This window comes from Mobula birostris, chromosome 2, assembly GCF_030028105.1.
Source record: "Mobula birostris isolate sMobBir1 chromosome 2, sMobBir1.hap1, whole genome shotgun sequence".
Taxonomy (NCBI): Eukaryota; Metazoa; Chordata; class Chondrichthyes; order Myliobatiformes; family Myliobatidae; genus Mobula; species Mobula birostris.
In genome coordinates this window covers 47,678,771-47,699,616 of record NC_092371.1, presented here as the reverse complement: position 1 = coordinate 47,699,616, position 20,846 = coordinate 47,678,771, and the positions used below count along the sequence as shown (strand labels likewise).

At 39.2% G+C, this 20,846-nt stretch overlaps 1 protein-coding gene across 8 annotated transcripts in view; it reads right to left on the bottom strand.

Annotated features, from left to right (window-relative positions):
* The window catches only part of rtel1 (regulator of telomere elongation helicase 1), a 182,808-nt gene that overhangs the window by 142,781 nt on the left and 19,181 nt on the right, over positions 1-20,846 (bottom strand). For all 8 annotated transcript variants that reach the window (XM_072240347.1, XM_072240390.1, XM_072240382.1 and 5 more), the window contains exons 4-9: positions 19,599-19,689; positions 16,367-16,448; positions 10,037-10,097; positions 8,680-8,755; positions 5,942-6,026; positions 1,306-1,371 (exon numbers count right to left, since the gene is read on the bottom strand). In XM_072240347.1, coding sequence (XP_072096448.1) covers positions 1,306-1,371; positions 5,942-6,026; positions 8,680-8,755; positions 10,037-10,097; positions 16,367-16,448; positions 19,599-19,689 — 461 coding nt within the window. The remainder of the gene's footprint in view (positions 1-1,305; positions 1,372-5,941; positions 6,027-8,679; positions 8,756-10,036; positions 10,098-16,366; positions 16,449-19,598; positions 19,690-20,846) is intronic.

The following is a 20,846-nucleotide window of genomic DNA, read 5'->3' as shown; positions in this document are numbered from 1 at the left end:
TCATTCTGGAGGGATAGTAAACATAATATTAGACATATCGTTCTAATTTGATACATAAAACCTAAACTGTATATTAGATTACCCTGCAATCAATGATAAATTTTAAAATCCTCAATATTCATAGCTTTGCCTATGATTTAGTAGTTAAGTAACACAGATTGAGATATGAAACTACACAAAACTAGTATAATTATTGTGCCTTTAATAGATACTAGCTAAGAAAAGTCAACTACTCACAGTAAGAAAAAGTAAATTATTAAAGCTCTCCTATTGATTTGTTTTACAGAAACTGCTGCTCAAAGTACTGCAAGTACAAAATCTGAAGCAGATGTATGCATCCACAGTAATTTTGCAACGTGATGAGGTTCACCTCATCAAAGATTCAAAGGGACATTCTGGTGAGGTAGCAGACAACAGCACTTTAAAAAAATAGGGACCTTCTTCATCCCAAATAAAAAAATCAAGGATGTACCATTGGTGCTCTGATTTTTAGCTGCCTAGGTCACAAACTCAGATTCCTAGTAAAATCTATTTACCTTCTCCCCTCTTTTACGCTCATTTCTTGGATCAAGCTTTTTAATGACCTCTCCAATAATTTCCTATGGTTTGTTTTCAAATTTTGTTTTGATAATGATTACAGTAAGTACCTTGAGGTATACTACTAAAGATGTCATATAGTGAAAAGATATTATAAACTTCTTCACAGATCAGAACACCAAGTCCTTTACTAATGTTTTGAATCTGATTTGATAAAGTGCCAGACAATACACAATTATATTGTGAAATTCTATTGCTTTGATGAACCAGGTTATTTTCAAATGACTATATTGAATATGAAGCTTAAATTAATTTAAAACTATACATATGTAGCAATGTTTTCCTTTAAGAACAAATACTAAATGCTGCTTGCACTCTGATGCCATACTTTTAAGCAAACATCCTATTCTGTGGGTGGATAGACAGACAATTTCAATAATCTCCTTAAAGCTTGCTTGAAGAACTGCAACATCCCCAATCATATATGAAGACCTTGGACTCAAAATGACGAAGGAGCATTTAGGATGGTATCGAGAATACAGAAGCCACGTAGCAGAAGCATAAAATACCCTGAGTAAGTAGAGGAAGGAATTCACCGACTCACAACTACCCACTCACTTGCCCAGTGAGCCTTCGTCTGTTGAACAGTCTGCATTTCCAACACTGGTAACCTCACAGTCCACAAAACCGCTGAGGAAACAAGTCATCCTTAATGCTAAGATTAAGAAAGCACTATGAAAAACAATTTTCTAATGAAAAAGTGCTTACCACATTATGTGCTTCATCAAAAATAACTATCGTGCCACGAAGGTCTAAATCATGGGCTTTACGACTCTACAGAGCAACAGTACAAAAGGTTAACCAAACAAGATATGTCAATAACTTAAGTAAGTGAATTCATATTGGTGAAGAATTTTCTTCTTCTATAAGAAAATTCAAATTAAAATTTATTTGCCTGCATTTCAACAGCACTTTTATTTCAAATCAAAATTGGAGCTTGAAGTCGAGTAACTTGATGTAAAACTGAAATGCATGTGCTTTCTTCCTTCAAGTTAAAATTAAACAAGAAGAGATGAAAAAAAGTAAAATGTTCCACTTTATGCACTTTACCCATTTACGTTTACATTTCACGGCTATAATGAAAGCAATTTTGTCATTTAAATAATGGCATTGAATAATCAGTTTCTATTTAAGCATTATAAAAATCCAAGCTGAAACTTTAATTCTGCAGAAAGAAAAAAATTTCTTTGGACTCTTTCAAAATGTTATTGTTAATACTCTCAACAGAATACATCAGATAAGATACAAATTCAAATTTAACAGAGGTAATGGCGGCAGAATGGTGAACAGTGGTAATGGCAGCAAAATGACAGCCACTTTAAAAATTTTGCACTGTTCACTGCAGATATCACAAAGCCAGTGTAAATAATTCAATGTTCCCATGAAGGCCATGTGGTTTTAAAATCTTTTTTATAGTTAAAAAAAACAAAAACCATGAGAAATTCTGGTATTACAAAACCATCTTGTTATAAAATGTTTGCATGAAATATAATTTTTTTTATGGTACTCCAGGCTGTAATAATAGGTTTGAGGGACTGAGAAGTCTGCTCTTTCCCATAATTTGTATGTTCATGATTTTGGTAAAGAGTTGTCAGCAAACGTGGGGTTTCTGGATTCAAGCTGATATGACTGGAAATCCAGAACATGCTGAAACCACTGCTAGTGTAAATGTACAGAATTGCCAGAAATTCCCTACAAAATACAGGGCATTAAACTCTACTGCAGAGATAGGATCACATAATTGATCACAGACACAGTTTTAAGTAACTAAACTAAACTGTTACATAGAATATAGTTCTCTAGACCACTTGTCATATAATGCAACATCGTGCCAATGTGAGTTGAGTTTTTTGGAAAATAAGCAGACAATTTCAATTGTTAAGCAGAAAATTTGAAGGACCCTAATTAGTTATTAGGTGGAACTTAGCTCAGCACAAGGTGTCTTGGCGGCATCTCCGCTCCAAACACTGGTACCAGCTAGACCTGATAATCACAAGATGCTGTCACCTGAGAAACGTGCTCACGACTCGCTCCTTTCAGAGTGCCGACTGCGACACGGATCACTCTCTGGTTTGCTGCAAGATCAGACTTCGGCCGAAGGAGAGGCAAGCAGCGCATCGATGCCAGTAAGACACAACACCCAGACAAAGCTGCAGAGTTCATCAAGTCACTGGAGGATGCTCTCCTTCCAGACCCACCAGGAGATGCTCAGCAGAAATGGGACTCTCTCAGGGACGCTATCCACAGCACTGCACTCAAGACCTTCAGGAAGAAACGGGGCAAGACACAGGACTGGTTTGAAGCGAGCTCAAGTAAGCTCACCGCTGTCATCGAGGTAAAGTGTGTTGCACTACTAGAGCACAAACGCCATCCCACCCAGGCAACACTGCAAGCGCTAAGGACAGCAAGAAGCAAGGCCCAGGAAACAGCCAGACGCTGTGCAAATGACTACTGGCTACAACTATGCGAAAGCATTCAGTCAGCATTTGACACAGGCAACATCCGTGGAGTGTATGAGGGGATCAAGAAAGCCATCGGGCCAACCCAGAGCAAGACAGCATCACTGAAAACCGTAACAGGCGAGACTATCAATGACAAAGGCAAGCAGATAGAGAGATGGGTGGAGCATTACTCTGCACTCTTCTCCAGAGAAAACAGCATCTCAGACAGCGCGCTAGACGCAGTGGAATGCCTGCCTGTCATGGAAGAACTTGATGCACTGCCAACTGCTGAAGAGCTGAGTAAAGCCATCGACAACCTGCCCACTGGGAAGGCACCAGGATTGGATGGCATTCCACCAGAGGCCATCAAATGCACAAAGGGCGTCCTGCTAAACCACCTGCATGAACTACTGTGCCAGTGCTGGATTGAGGGAGCAGTGCCACAAGACATGAGAGACTGCAACATTGTCACCATATATAAGAACAAAGGGGACAGAAGTGACTGTAACAGCTACAGGGGAATCTCCTTGCTGAGCATCGCTGGGAAGGTCTTCGCTCACGTGGTCCTGAACAAACTGCAGAAAATAGCCAAAAGGGTGTATCCCGAGTCTCAGTGCGGTTTCAGGTCAGAACGCTCCACAATGGACATGATCTTCTCCCTTCCACAGCTACAAGAGAAATGCAGAGAGCAAAGACAACCACTCTACGTCGCTTTCGTTGACCTTACGAAGGCCTTCGACCTTGTGAGCAGAGATGGCCTGTTCAAATTCCTCGCCAGGATTGATTGTCCCCCGAGGCTCCTCAGGATAGTTCAGTCATTCCACACAGACATGAAGGGCGTCATTCAGTTCGACGGCTCTTCTTCAGAGGCCTTCAACATCAACAGTGGTGTGAAGCAGGGCTGTGTGCTTGCCCCCACCCTGTTTGGCATCTTCTTCGCAGTCATGCTGAAGCACGCCTTTGGAACATTAACTGATGGTGTCTACCTCCACACCAGATCAGACGCTGTACAGTCTGTCCTGGCTGAGGGCAAAAATCCAAGGCTCGTGAAGTACTCATCAGGAACATGTTGCTTGCAGACAATGCGGCACTGGCAACACACTCTGAAGAGCAACTGCAACACCTCATGGACAGCTTCTCACGAGACTGCCAGGACTTCAGCTTGACCATCAGCCTGAAGAAAACCAACGTGTTGGACCAAGGCGTTGAGCACCCCCCTGCCATTACCATCAACAACTAGGAGCTGGAGATAGTTCACGAGCTTACATACCTTGGCTCCACCATCACGGACAGCCTCTCCCTAGACCCCGAGATCATCAGACGGATCTGACCAGCAGCCTCAACATTCGCCAGGCTGACAAAGAGAGTCTGGGAAAACAGAAAGCTGACGATGCACACCAAAGTTGCAGTCTACAGGGCCTGCGTCCTCAGCACACTGCTTTACGGTAGTGAGACCTGGGGCCTCTACTACAGACAAGAGTGGCGTCTCAACACCTTCCACCTTCGCAGCCTGAGACGTATCCTGGACATCACGTGGACTGACCGAGTCACCAACAATGAGGTCCTGGCCCGCGCTCAGATACCCAGCCTCTTCACCCTGCTCCAACAATGCCGTCTCTGCTGGCTGGGCCACGTACACCGCATGTCAGACGGGAGGATCCCGAGAGACCTGCTGTACGGGGAACTGGCCTCCGGCAAGAGAGCACAAGGGCAGCCCCATCTTCATTTCAAAGACGTTTGCAAGAGAGACATGAAGTCACTGAAAATGAACGTCGAGAGGTAGGAGGACATCACAAGCGATCATTCTCACTGGAGGCTGGAACTACACAGAGGTCTAAAAAGAGGAGAAGAAAAGCTGAGGTTTGCTGCTGAAGAAAAGTGCACTTGTCGGAAAAACAGCACCAGGACAATGCTGGAGGACAGTGCCTTCAAGTGCAGTCGATGCAGCTGAGACTGTCACTCCCGTGTGGGCCTCTGCAGCCACAACAGACACTGCTCTAACACAGACTGAAGCAAGACTTTCCAGGCGCAGATCCATGGTCTCGCGAGACTAATGGATGCCATTACCAGTGTTGTAACCATTTATCAGCATGGTGTTCCTCAATTTCTTTAAGGAAAATGAAAAGGATCAAGGAAATGTTTGCACAACATGCCATTTTATGACCTTCCAAACTTTATAATGCTTTCTAACATCATGACTTTAATAATAATTCTGAAATCCACTATTGGTATTTCATAGGATTTTCAAGAGTACTGTATCTATTCATACAAGGGTTTACAAATATTACTAAGAGCATCTAACATATCAAAACTAGACATCATGAATAAACTCTTCTCGGGCTTCCAGCCAGGTACAGGTATCAATTTTAACCAACGCTTCGATGACAAACTCTGCCATCTTCATCAGTGGTGATGCCTAGGCATGTCTAGCCCAGTGGTATTTACACCCCCGTCATCCGTCCCTCCTGATTGGTTAGTCCTCATCTATACAGGTTTCTGCTGTCCCACCTTGTTTACAATCGAATACCAGTTCTTACTTAGAGCGAGAACTTCATCTTTGGTAAAATTATTTTCCTCTAGTTTTATTCCAATAGCTTCCTTCACCAAAAGCCACTGGCTCAGTACAGTAGTTTTGTGCCGAAGTCAGGAAGGACGGATGACAGGGGGTGAAATACCACCTGACTAGACATGCCCAGGCATCATTCCAGATGAAGATGACAGAGCTTGTCATTGAAACGTTGGTTAAAATCGATACCTGCACCAGGCTGGAAGCCTGAGAAGCGTTTATTCGTCATATAGGCCTGAAAAGCACTAGATCCTTTTTCACTAGATGTCATGTCAATATGACACATATCATGTCAGTACCATGACTATTAAATAAAGGAAATATTCTTGAACAATACCTTTGGATCAAGTAAGTAGTTGTATGGCATGAAGATTATTTCAGCACCCTGCTTCAATGCTCGAGACAAGTAGTAAGGACAAACTCTGTTTAAAAAGACAAAATCAAGTAGGATACAAGTACAGTTCCGCGTGGAAATTCTAATTAATGTAAGAGTGTTAAACTTGTTTTAAATAACTATTGAAATACTAACACTGTAATCATTTTTGTGCCTAATTAAACAAAGTGGATAGAAAACATTAGCCACTCTTCTCTCCTCTCAAATACGCTTTGTTCATTTGATCTATAATTCATAAAACCTTGTAGAGTTATTTCCATCATCCTGATAGCTTTCCATTATGAAAATAACTAATTACACGTACTTAGAGATCTGTGTGTTTTGGCAACTGAAAATGTTATGGGACGTTTTGTCATTCTACTGTAAATTATTTACAATTTTTAAAGATCTGTTATTAAACAGATGCTTTTTCTTCAGCTACCCATCTTGTGCAAGCTGAGCTTCGTGTCAGCTATTTGCAACAAAGCTGAAATATAGTGATAAAGTTTCAATAGTCATTTATGAGAGTTCCATGTATATGTATACTGGTGAATGACATTATAGCTGATGATACTTCCACACTGTAAATAATTAACAGTAATATTTGCAAACCCATTATAAACGTAAAACAAAGCATCATATAAATATGACTCCATTTTATTTAGGCATTATCTTTATATGAAAATTTGCCTTCATCATACAATGCAATGATTTAATGTTTGTTCAAAAGCATAATAAACACTATTCATGCAACTGGTTCTAATAAATAGCCTTCAATTTAAGAAATCAAAACTCCCTTTTTCTACAAATGTTGACTAACTGCTGAATACTTCAAGCATGTTCTATTTTTCATATTTTATTGCACTTAGGAGTATTTCTTAAAAACACTGTACTTATTTCCCTTTACTGGTCAGCGGAATTTTTTTGGGATCATTTCTGGTACTAAGTGTGCAGTTTGATGTTATTCTTTACTTTATAATACTATGCCTCTCACTAAAGTTAAATGAAAGAAAATTATCAAAAATTAAACAGGAATCCACAGATGTTGAACAGAGGTAAGTATTCTATGGCCAATACCATAGTCATCCATTGTATAACAAAATAAAATTCATTTTTTGGGCTAGAGCTATAAACTTCATTTTCCTTAAAGTGGCCCAATTCCCTTTTGTATTTGTCTGTATGGGACATCATTATTTATCCCTACTAATCCAGTCAAATCCTTTTTCCACACATTCCATAATCTCAGGCAGCATCCTTTCACTCAGAGAATTTCGAAGAATTATTAAAATTCACAACACAGGTGTCCCACCCTGTCTGATCAAATAAGAAACAACCCTCTAGTTTTATCCTCAAATCATTGCCATCCCTCATATCTCAAATTATCATGCTCTTTGATAACCCAATTAAAAAATTTGTATGCTGGCAGCAGCGTTTTCCTTAACCATCTCATCCACTTTGTTGTGGCGCTCATTCGATATTCAAAACTGAATGTATCGAAACACCCATTATGAATATAAGGTGGCACAATCTATTATCCTTGATCTCTGCGACAAACTCTATCTCTACCAATTGTATCTATGTCAGAAGTTATAAAATGTTTGCAGTCTTGGCAACTTCTTTGATCCCATGATCATATGACTTCATTATCTCCGTATGACATTATTCAGCTTCAGTTCATCTTTTGCTTGCAAAACTTGTCCTAGTCTTATCTCTAAACTCCTCTAGCATGCTCCTGGGCTGTTTCCCATCCTACACCTTTTGCTGCTACATCCTATTTAACCCCAACTTCAATTTATTTATTATTCTTGCACCAGCTGTTGAATATTCATCCCCAGAATGGCCTAATTTCAATATTTTCATCCTCTTTTGAATGTTACCATAATCTCACACCATTCTCTTACTTTCTCCAAAATTTCTCATTTTGCCCATCTCTACCCAGATTCTACCACTCCCCTATACAGAAGGGGCATCTTCTCATATCAAATAAAACTATCAACCTGCATATCTTGGTGTTGTGGGAAGAAACTGCAACATGTGTAGTATGTAAGTCACCCTATTATAAGAAAGATTGAGCTGGAAAGAGAATAAAGATTTCCGAGGACGCTGTCAGGACTCAAAGACCTGAGTTGTAGGCTGGACAGGCGTGGACTTTATTCCCTGGAGTACAGGAGATTGAACATTGATCTTACAGAGAGGGATGAGATCACGAAGGCCATGGACAGAGCGCATACTGTTATTCCCTCAGAAAGGGGTACTAAAAATAGAGGACTTAGGTTGAAGGTGAGATGTGAATGATTTAAAAGGGGCCTGAGGGTGGTGCATATATGATACGAGCTGCCAGAGAGTGGTGGAGTCAGATACAGTAACAACATTCAAGATATTTCAATAAATAAATGGACAGGAGGGGTTTAGATATGGGCTGTATGCAAGCAAATGGGACTAGCTTGATGGGCACTACAGTCGCAATTGACAAGTTGTGGAGAAGGGCCTGTTTCAATGTTGACTTACTCTATGACCTGGAGGAAACCCAACAGTTACAAGGAGAACATGCAGACTCTTCCAACTATACCACTGTGTTATCCTTTTACTTTTGCTCTATATTGCAACATTTCTCAAGAATTAATGATCCTGATACACGTTATCCAGTATGTTATCCAAAAGGAACATAATTTTAAAATTTTACTGCAATTAACAAATCATACCTGTGCTTGTTGCCACTTTTAACAAGATCTTCAACATCAAGAATGGACTCTGAAAATTCTTTTTCAGTACTCTTTTCTGAAACATATGGGAAATCCTTAAGGTGATACATGTTGCACTAATCACATTATTATGATTCACGAATACCAAATGAAAATCTAATGAAATAAATCTTCACAAAGCTTTAAAAAATTGGGGTTTGATGAAGTAATTTCATCATTTTGAAATAACCAGAAGTAGAGGTACAAAATGTGACAAACCTACAAACAAAAGCAAGTCCAATTAATTTATCCTATTGAGTGAAATGACATAATTTAGGCAGAAGTGTGAAGAAGTATTCTTTCTGTCTCTTAGATATTCTTTCCAATAGCATCTACGAGACTGCATGTGTTTAGATATTTACCCTCATTTATAAATTGTTTCAATCTGACATTTTAATTTAATTAATATTCTGCCTGTAGCAATTTAGGTACTCTTTAAAAGTTTGACTTGTTCAATGAAATATGCTTCAACTGTAAGATTTCAGCCAAGTTTTAAAACTGTTACCTAAATTTAAGAAGTTAAGAGCAGAAACCTCAAAGCAATGTATCACAATTTACAAATTTAATACACTTTGCTTTGCTACTCTTCATACCATTTATTTCACCGCAAGAAGTTGGAAAGCAAAGAGAAAATAGCAAGAAAAAGAGAACAGGTCTGTTGAACAATGAACTAAAAATGTCAGCAAGAAACTTCCTCAGAAAGGACACATGGATGATGTACATCATAGCATTATCCTGGGTCTGACAAATAGGATACTGGTAAAAATAAAGAGGACTAAAAACAGCTATTGGAGAAAAAATAAGAGGGTTTAGAACAGAATCTTGAGAAACAGAAATTACCTGCTACCAGCTAGAAGAAATCCATGGCAGAGGAAATAGCAGAACATCTCAAAGTCAATGAACCCATCCTTTCAAGGGATATCCAAACTTCAACTTTTACCAGCCTAGTGCTATTTGTCTTAGCTAATCAGAACTTTATCTTGTTCATTTCTCCCCAGTATGTTATCCCATTTTCATTACACCAGTCATTTAATAGGCCTTGTTTCCCACTAAAGTATTTTTCATTTTTCTTATTCCTTTTCCTAAGTATTTTTTTCCCTTTTGCCTTTTCCACTATATATTTTAATGCAATCAATTTGCTTCTTTAATCATGAAATTATTTTTTGGAATGCAAGAAAAATGATCCCAGCCATGGAGAAAATGAAAGTCCGTTCAAAATCAAACAGCAGCTAGGCTGTTGCTTCTTGTAGGATGTGTAGTTAAGGAATAAACTGGCAAGGAGTGTATACAAATCTCAAAATCAGAATTCTGCTCTTACCCTCAACATTATTATAGAAGTGGCAGGTACGTGAGGATGTTTTTGCTCGACACATATGGACCTGGAAATTAAAAACTTTCAAATTAATGTACTGTGTGCATGAAAATATTGTACAATTTGTTTCCCATAAAAAAATTAACAATATTGAACAATTCCATTTAGTCTCTATAACTCATTAAATGCTTACACCAATGTTATCAGTTGAGCTGGGTAAATAAACTGAGAAATTAATGCACAGTCAGACTACAAACTCCTCAACTTCTTGATCAATACAAGTCATATATCTATGAATCAACAAGGGAATCCATATAATGTGCATTAAACAGAACAAAAGAGAATCAATTAGCCAAATCCAAACGAGGTTTGTAACCCATTTCTGGCTAACGTTTATGGTTTCCACTGCATTAGAGCTCAAGGACGAATTTTGACAGCAAATTATAAGTGCCATCCTGAATTGAATGAAACAGTGAATCTGATTCTCCTTTAGATCCTCATGTAATTCTACAATGTTTCGTACAGGAGATTTTTCTGAACAACATACAAAGTGACACCAGACGTATGTGGCAGGGAATTAAAGCTCTGACAGACTACAAGATCAGGCAGAAAACTGATGACAGCGACACCTCTCTACCAGACAGGCTTAACAATTTCTTTGCCCGCTTTGAAGCATCAAACACTACAGCAAGGGGGAGAGCCAGTCCCTTTTTACCATCTGACCAGCCGGCTCCAATCACTGATCCAGAGCAAACACAGAGGACCCTTGCCAGGGACAATCCACGAAAAGCGGGAGGTCCGACAGCATCCCTGGACGTGTGCTCAAGGAATGTGCTGATGTATTAGCAGATGTCCTGACAGACATTTTCAACATCTCCCTTAGTCAAGCTATTGTCCCCAGATGCTTCAAAACCTCCACAATCATCCCTGTAGCAAAGAAATCAGTTGTAGCCTGTCTGAATGATTACTGTCCCGTTGCCCTGACCCCCATAGTGATGAAATGTTTTGAACGGTTTGTCAAGCCTCATATCACAGTCAGCCTCCCCTCATCGCTGGATCCTCTACAGTTTGCTTATCGTCCAAATCGCTCTACAGAGGACGCAATATCCACCACACTGCACACAGTTCTCTCTCAATTGGACAACAAAGACACTTATGCCAGAATCCTGTACATTGATTTCAGTTCAGCGTTCCATACCATCATCCCGCAGAGACTAGTGGAGAAACTGTCGCAGCTTGGCCTTAGCACTGCCATGTGTTGCTGGATTCTGGATTTCTTGACAGAGCGACCACAGTTAGTCCGTGTTGGCAGGAACATCTCTGACTCCACATACTGAGCACTGGATCCCCACAAGGCTGTGTGCTTAGCCCATTGCTGTTTACACTGCTAACACATGACTGTGCAGCCAGGCTCAAGGAGAACCTGATCATTAAGTTTGCAGATGATACCACAGTGGTGGGGCTCATCAGCAAAAATGATGAAACAATGTACAGGGAGGAGGTTAAACACCCATAGAGAGTTGGTGCAGGGATAACAACTTGATGCTTAATGTCACCAAAACCAAGGAGATGATCGTTGACTTCAGACAGTCTCAGCCTGAGCACACACCCCTCAGCATCAGCAGCTCCACAGTGGAGAGAGTGGAAAACATCAAGTTCCTTGGGGTGCAGATCTCGGAGAATCTCACCTGGTCCAGGAACACCACTGGGATTGTGAAACGGGCCCAGCAGAGATTGTACTTTCTGAGGAAGCTTAAACAAGCATCACTCCCTACTAACATCTTAACTACATTCTACAGAGGCGTGGTTGAGAGTGTGCTGACCTTTTGCATCACAAGCTTGTATTCCAGCTGCAGTGCTGTTGACAAAAAAGCCTTGCAGAGGGTGGTTAGGGGAGCAGAGAAGGTTATTGGGGTCTCCCTACCTTCTGTCCAAGACCTCTTTCAGAGTCGATGCCTCCAGAAGACATGGTACATCATTAAAGACCCCTCACACCCTCTCCATGAACTGTTTGCTCTTCTGCCATCAGGCAAACGTTACAGGAGCATCAAAACTAAAACCACAAGGCTACTAAACAGCTTCCTCCCACAAGCAGTCAGACTGCTAAATAGCTGCTCTACCTGACTCTGCTTTGGACACCTTTAACTTGCACTGGACACTCATAACTTGATTTTAACTGAGATGTGGCTGTTGTGTTTTACTATTTATTATTATGTTTATTATTTAGTGTTGCGTTTGTTATGTTATGATTGCACTGCTCCTGAGAAACGCTGTCTCATTCTGCCCTGCAGAGCTAATGTACGGTTAGAATGACAATAAAGTTTTTTGAATTTGAATTTGAAGTGCTGGAGGAACTCAGCAGGCCAAGCAGCATCTACGGAAAAGAATAGTCAACATTTCAAGCCGAGACCCTTCAGCAGGAGATTTTCTCTTGTTTGAGACTTTCCTGGAAGTGGTTTTGCAAAAAAATACCTGCTGAGGAAAGGATAAGAAAGTCTACACCTGTGAAACTGGGTGGCACAACTAATTTTCAAGCTGCTTTTGCATTTATTAAACACATTTTTCATTAATGATTGAAATCACTTAATCTAAATGAAATGAGCATATTTCATCTGCTAACAAGGAATTTAAAATGAATATGGATAACACCAGCTTTCAACAAGAAAAGAAATAATTGGACATGATGAAGAATTCCAATATTGAATGGTCTTTAAGCGTGGAATGACAAGACTATGTTTTGTCTCATGGGAGAATATACAATTAGGGATCACTGTTTAAAATGGGGAGTTTCCCATTAATGACAATGACCAGGAAATTTTCTTTTCCCTTGAAATTTTAGAAGGTTCCTCAAAAGGCAACAAAAGTAGAAGAGTTTAAAACTTTCTAAGCCAGAAGTAAAAAGACTCTTGACAACGACAGGAGGGATGGTTATCAGGGATAGGCCTGAATGTGGAGTTAAGATGACAATTAAATCATTAAGATCTTATTAAATTACAGAGCAAAGTAGCTTATTCTGTTCTTTACAACTTTCTTGAATTGAAGATCTCACTTCAGACTATAAGAAAACACAGTGAGGACCAAATGCATTAAATAGGAATTGTAGCAAACCATAACAGCAGTGTAGATATGGCTTTACTCTACTAATTACTTGAGAGTACTAGTTTCTGACAATGTGCACCAAGAATGGAAAAAAAATTCAATAAGAATACATGCATGAGTAAAACACACATCTATTTAATTTCTGGTTTATATTGCTTCAGTATTAAATAGAATTATCTATTAAAATTATGTTACAATTAAAGAAAATATTAATAATAAACAGGTGGAAATTAACCTAATTTAACAAAGACATGCACAGTAATTATTAATTCAAACTCTATATGGATTTACATTACAAGGATATTTGCTTGTTGGTCAGATCAAAAGAATATCACTTTTTTTTAAATTAACAAAACTCAAACCACAATATTTTGTCCATAATATTGCATATTACATATTGAAAGGCAACATCCCTATACTTTATCAGTGCAAATTTTATGAAGCCTATGAGATTGCTGCCCCTCTGTCCCTTTCACTATACCCCTTGCCCACCCTCTGGGCTTTTTACCCCCTCCCCTTTTTCTTTCTCCCTGGGCCTCCTGTCCCATGATCCTCTCATATCCCTTTTGCCAATCAACTGTCCAGCTCTTGGCTCCATCCCTCCCCCTCCTGTCTTCTCCTATCATTTTGGATCTCCCCCTCCCCCTCTCAAATCTCTTACTAGCTCTTCTTTCAGTTAGTCCTGACGAAGGGTCTCGGCCTGAAACGTCGACTGTACCTCTTCCTACAGATGCTGCCTGGCCTGCTGCGTTCACCAGCAACTTTGATGTGTGTTGCTTGAGTTTCCAGCATCTACAGAATTCCTTGTGTTTGCTATGAGACTGCTGCTTTTTCTCAGTCTGTTAGAATTGCTGCTTAGACCGAAAAATACACAATACAGTGTATTATCACCCAAGTAATTTTGTATTATGGTGGTTTTTGACAAAACACTTAAATTGGGTTAACTATTGGAAGAGATGGATATATAAGCATTTAGACAGACAAGAACTGATTAGGGATAGTCTATGTGGCTTTGTGCTTCGTAGGTTGTGTAACAAACCTTATAGAGTTTTTCGAGAAAATTACCAAGGAAGTTGATGAAGGCAAAGCAGTGGATGTTGTTTACGTGGACTTTAGCAAGGCCTTCAACAAGATCCCACATGGGAGTTTGGTTAAGAAGGTTCAGATGCCTAGCCATCAAGATGAGGTAGTAAATTGGATTAGATATTGGCTTTGTGGGAGATGCCAGAGAGTGGTAGTAAGTGGTTGACTATCTGAGTGGAGGCCTGTGACTGGTGGTGTGCCGCAGAGATCGGTGCTGGGTATGCTGTTGTTTGTCATCTATACCAACTATTTGGATGATAATGTGGTAAACTGGATCAGCAAATTTGCAGATGACACCAAGATTGAGAGTGTATTGGACAGTGAGGAAGGCCAGCAAAATTGATCTGGACCAGCTCGAAAAATAGGCTGAAAACTGGCAGATGGAATTTAATGCAGGCAAGTGTGAGGTGCTGCCCTCTGGAAGGACAAACCAGGGTAGGGTTTACATGGTGTACAGTAGGGCATTGAGGAATGCAGTGGACGGAGGGATCTGGAAATACAGATCCATAATTTCTTGGAAATGCTATCACAGGTAGATAGGGTCATAAAGGAAGTTTTTGGCACATAGATCTTCATAAATCAAAGTATTGAAATCCTGCCGAAGTGTTTCGGCCCAAAATGTTGACAGTACTCTTTCCATAGATGCTGCCTGGCCTGCTGAGATCCTCCAGCACTGTGTGTGTGTGTTTATTGAATACAGAAGTTGGGATGTTATAATGAAGTTGTACAAGATGTTGGCGAGGTCTAATTCAGAGTACTGTGAGTAGTTTTGATCATCTATGTACAGGAAAGAAATCAACCTTCAGGAAGGACATCAATAAGATTGGAAGAGTGTAGAGAAAATTTAGTAGGATGTTGCAGGGTTCGAGGACCTGAGTAATAGGAAAAGGTTGAATAGGTTAGAACTTTATTCCCTGGAGCGTAAAAGGTTGAGTGGAGATATGATAGAGGTATAGAATTTATGAGATGTATAGATAGGGTAAATGAGGTTGGATGAGACTAGAATTAGAGATCATGTGTTAAAGGTATAAGCTGAAATGTTTAAGGGGAACATGAGGGGGATCTTCTTTACTCTAAGGGTGCTGAGAGTGTGGAACGAGCTGCCAGTGGAACTGGTAGATACATGTCTGATTTCAGCACTTAAGGGAAATTTGCAGAGGTACATGGATGTGAGGGATATGGCCTGGGTGCAGGTCGATGGGACTAGCCAAATTAATAGTTTGGCATGAGCTAGATGACCTAAGGATCTTTTTCTGTGCTATAGTGTTCTATGATTCTTTGACTCTGTGGAAGAAAATTAAGCCTGAGAATTAAAGATTAACCAAATCATGAGGATAGCAGGCTAAGAAGCAAATGTGGTCTCTCTGCCTACTCATACTAATTAGCAATAAGTCCTGTTAGAAATGAAGAATGATAACACACAAATGTAATAAGTCCTGTTAATAATGAAGAACTGATAAACATGGATGTTGCGTGCAAGGAGGAATCCTTAGCCCTCAAAGCTTTCTGACTAATAAATTGTTTTCTATAATCAATGAGAAGGAACCATTGACCTTTTAGACTACATGACTAACAGCTTGGCTTCTTCTAATTAATGGGGAACTGATTGTGTAATGTAGGGACCCTATGTCTAATTTCATGTAAGGTATAGAAGCATCCTGAACATTGTTGATAAGGTCTAAGCAGGAACTCTTGCCTCCTGAAAACTGCTGAACTATATGTACATAAGGTATACAAAACCATGCTTGTGCTCGCTTTAACAGAGTCTCTTAGTGGGCGCATCATGGTCACATAATAAAGTAATTAAACCGAATACCGGGGTCTGTGTATTTGTTTAAGTCTAATCATCGATAGTAAATTTCTTTGACAGACTCCAATTCTGATTCACACATCAAGAAATGAAAATTCCCTCTTCATATAAACATTATTCCATTCTTAAAGTTAAAAATTATATTGAGTTAGGATGATTTAACATTAACAAAAATATTAATTTTTTCTGAGTCAGCATTTTTTCTTATCTCTTCTTATTTACATGTTATAATGCAATATCTCAAATTATTTGGGCTCTCTTTACAATTTGCAAAACAAAAGCCAGTAAAGTTAAAATGCAAGGTGAATGCACACAAGGAAATCAACTGAATTGCTTTGTTTTACCTTTGCATGATTGCTTTCCAGTTTCATTACTTCAGGATGGATACAGAGCTGTTCTCTTGATCCAAGTACACACACCTTTGGTCTAAATGGTTAAAAAAGGGAAGTGATAACAGAGGTGATGAGGCAAAGATAATTTTACCTACTGAATCAGTAGTTTTCATCATGTTTTCTGCAAAAGTTCATAAATTTATAATTCAAAATAAGACCACACCAAATATAATCTCTGTCTGCAAAGTTGACTAATGCAGCCTGTTTACGCAATGCCAGTACTATAATGGCAGTAACAGAAAAGTGGCAGGTATTGAATATAAAAGAAAAAGGACAGAAAAGGAAGAGCCAAGTGGGGCAAGAATACCAATTAGGCATGACATTGCAGCCTTGGTAAGGCAGGATGACTTCAAGGAAATAAGGAAGGTTAAAAAGAAGATTATGATCTGTAGACCTACAAGAATTCTGCAGGTCTCCAAACAGAGAGGAAAATAGAGGATTAAGCCAGTAGGGAAATCCCTAAATACGACTGTGTTGACTTTCCTTAAATATTAATTGAGTTGATAATAAAGATGTAAAGGAAGTAATTCCTAAAATGTGTGCAGAAGAACCTTGACCACTTTGTCTACAGCCCAACAAATCAACATTCACTGCTGGATCTGGTGTTGGGAACGAACTGCGTCAAGTGGATCAAATGTATCACAAAGTTTAGATTATTAACAGAGAAAGGTAAACATAACTCCTAAATTTCAATAGCATTAGAGGGGACTAAGGCAGGATAAAACTGATCAGAAGAATAATAGATCTTTCCGTAGATGTCTAGTGTATAGCCTAGGTACATTCCCATAAAAGGTGGGATATGAAGCTGCTACTCATTAGATGAAGTGAAGAAACCGAATATTATTAAACAAACTAAACAGCAAAGATGAGAATAGAGTGACAGCCAATATAAAATCATCTACCAGATGGTAGGAAGTGAAGTGGGGATCTTTGGACTACAAAGGTAATATGTACCTAATAGTGCATGGCAACACTAGGAAATTTAATAAGCTCTTGGTGAAGGATTATGATAAAACAACTAGGAAAAAAATTAGACAGTGACGAGATATGGATTTATAAAGAAACTGTAGTTGATTTGTAAAAGTTAGATTGTGTTTGACTAATTTAATTGGATGTTATGATGATATAACAGATAAGGTTGATAAAGGAAGCACTATAAGGTTGTTCATACTGATTTTAAGAAAGTGAGAAAATACCACAGAAAAGGCAGTACAATTACACCGAGACACTTTCAACAGGCAGATCAATGTAGACTGAATAAAAGCTTGGCTTAAAGACAACAATGAGGCAAATATTGGTCTTCCAGAGAAGGAAATGGTATGGAGGTCATTTAGAGTTAAAGCTAGCTGCTTTATATATGTATGAATGTTATTAAAATACAGGGTAAACTTCCAAAATTGCCAATGATACCATATTTTAGGTGATGATAAAACTAATTAACCGCAACAGGCCACGAAAAGACTAGCAGAAGCAGCGGAGATGTGTCAGATGAAGAACAGTGCAAAGTGATGCATTTTGGCAGTAGGAATGTGGAGAGGTAATCGGGATTTAATGACACAATTATAAAAGTGTGTTTAGGAACAAAGGGACCTGGTAGCTAATCTGAATAGATCCATAAAGGTGAAAGGACATATTGGGAGAATAGCTAGTAAAGTACACATGATCATGTTGCCCTCAAGTTATGACAGGACTCTGTTCAGATGAACTGTTCGTAACCCAAAACAGTTTGCAAGTTAGAATTGCGGCCAAGAAGTAATTTCCTAGATGGCAGAAGATACCTGCAGCTCTACAGCAACCAGAAAATTCATCCCATAGATCTCCAAATGCTTGTTTATGTGTATGGCTGCCAATACAGCCCTGTGCAAAGGTCTCAGTCATATATATATATATATATATATATATATATATATATATTAGTGCCTAAGACTTTTGCACAATACTGTATTTGTCAAGGTGGAGTGGAGAGCAAGTTTGTAAATGTGGTGAGAGCAAAGAATGTTCAGGTATGGGGAGGATGCAGCACCGGAGTGGAGTGGGACTGGTAGTAGTGAAGGAATGCCAGGGATGAGGGGTGGGATGGATACAGACACACATCCAGCCCTGAGATACCAGGCAAGGCCATTTGACTTCCAGCAATTGGTTTATTGATCACTACCCCTCTTCCTGCCACCTTTGTACTCTCAGTTAACAATAGAGACTCATATCAGAATAAGGCTTATCATCACTTGCATATCTCATGCAATACATAAAATTACTACAGTACTGTGCAAAAAATTTGGCACCCTAGCTATATCTATGTGCCTGAGACTTTTGCACACTACTGTAGGTCAGGTACTCATAAGTAGGGGAGAATATATAAGGCCCATTGGGATAAGGGAGATAGAGAAAATCTGCTCCCATTAGCTGATAGTATAGCAATTAGGAGACATGGACAGGACAAGAGATACAGGGGAAATGCAATGAAGAACTTTTTATTGGAGAGTAGGCAATGATTTGGAATGCCATAACTATGAGAATAGTAGAAATGGGAATGATTAATGATTTCAAAAGGGAATAGGATAGTCTCTTTTTTAAAGGTGCAGGTTATACTTTATAAAAGGGACTAGAAATTCATTCTGCAGAGTTGGCAATGCTGAATGGTTCCACAATAAAAAATTGTTTGAAGACTTACTACATCAATCACACAAAAGGGAACTTCCTACTTAAGGCTGTTCCTTTTATATTAATAATTGCAGCTTTTAAAAATAAACTCTGAAACTGTCTCATGAAAAATAGCTCACAAAAATGTCCTGTAACTGAATATCAGCACAAATCCTTTAGATATACATTAATTACACTTTCAACCCAAAATTTCATGTAATGTATCTGTAAAATATTCAGTTCCACCAGCCTTACTGTTTTTTCTTTGAAACAACTATTATTTAATGAAGAATATTCTGGTATGGCAAGGTATTTAAAAGTTTATATTTGCAATCTCTGTAGTAAAGGTGCCGTAGTGAAGATAACATCAATTTCACCAAACAGATAACTGAATAAAGAATCTTTACACTCCATTTTCGTAACACAAGTTTTAGGTTGGTAAAAATTAATCTACAATACTTTATCACCTTAGAAGTAATAGACAGCGCCAATGTTTGAGAAAAAGGTAAATGCTGACTGAGCTGATATGAAAGAGGTATCTCACCTATATGAGGTAGTTCTTAGCTCACTAATAACCTGAGTGAGCTGTGAATGAGTCCTTGAGGCATAAATGATCTTTGGAATATCACCATAACCTACGAAGCAGATATTGACAACAGAATATTAATATCAAAAATGAAAATGATGCACCAGTACAGAGTGGAATGTAAAATAATGTTTGTTTACATAGCAAAACAAGACCTATTGAAGCTTCTAAATATGACAGTATTACCCTGTCAAAACATGAGAGAAGCAGGTCTGTGATGCATTTTTTCTCCATTCTTTTATTCAAGCAAGATTGTGTGATATTGTGTTATAATGGAAATTTAAGAATTATGGGGCTATTCAAATAAATGTTTAGATTATGAGAACACTCAGTCATCTTTTATTGTCATTTAGAAATGCATACATGCATTAAGAAATGATACAATGTTTCTCTGGAGTGGTATCACAGAAAACAGGACAAACCAAAGACTAGCACTGACAGAACCACATAATTATAACATATAGTTACAGCAGTGAAAAGCAATACCATAATTTGATGAAGAACAAACCATGAGCACGGTAAAAAAAAAGTCTCAGAAGTCCCCGAGTCAATCAACTCCCGAGTCCCCGATAGCAGGCAGCAAAAGGAGGAAACTCCCTGCCATAAACCTCCAGGCACCGTCAACGTGCCGATGCCTTGGAAGCAGCCGACCACAGCTGACACTGAGTCCATCCGTCCGAAAACTTCGAGCCTCTGACCAGCCCCTCCGATACAGCCTCCCAAGCGCCATCCTCTGCTGAGTGCCTTCGACCTAGCCCCGGCCGCTGAAACAAGCAAAGCTGAGTAATTCGGGGCCTTCTGCTCCAGAGATTTTGGTTACCACACAGTAGCAGCGGCAGCGAAGTGAGCATTTCAGAAGTTTTCCAGATGTTCCTCTGTACTCTCACGTCTGTCTCCATCAAATCAGAATTGTGCACGGTCTCCTACTTGACAGATAACAGATATTCGTCACTGGAGAGGCCGTGCACGCTGCCGTCGCGCCGCCATCTTCATCTTCAATGTTGAAATGGCAACTGAGAGATTAAGTTCTCTGTTCCGTCCGAGTTCACCTATTGGCTTTGTATAGCATCAGAACCACAAACAGCAAAAGAATGGAATTATTAAAACTGTGCAAAGATAGCATTATGTACAGATAAATTTCCCTGAATTTTAAGCAAATAAGTTGTTTATCCATCCCTTTATACGTGCTAAAATCTGGCTTGCACA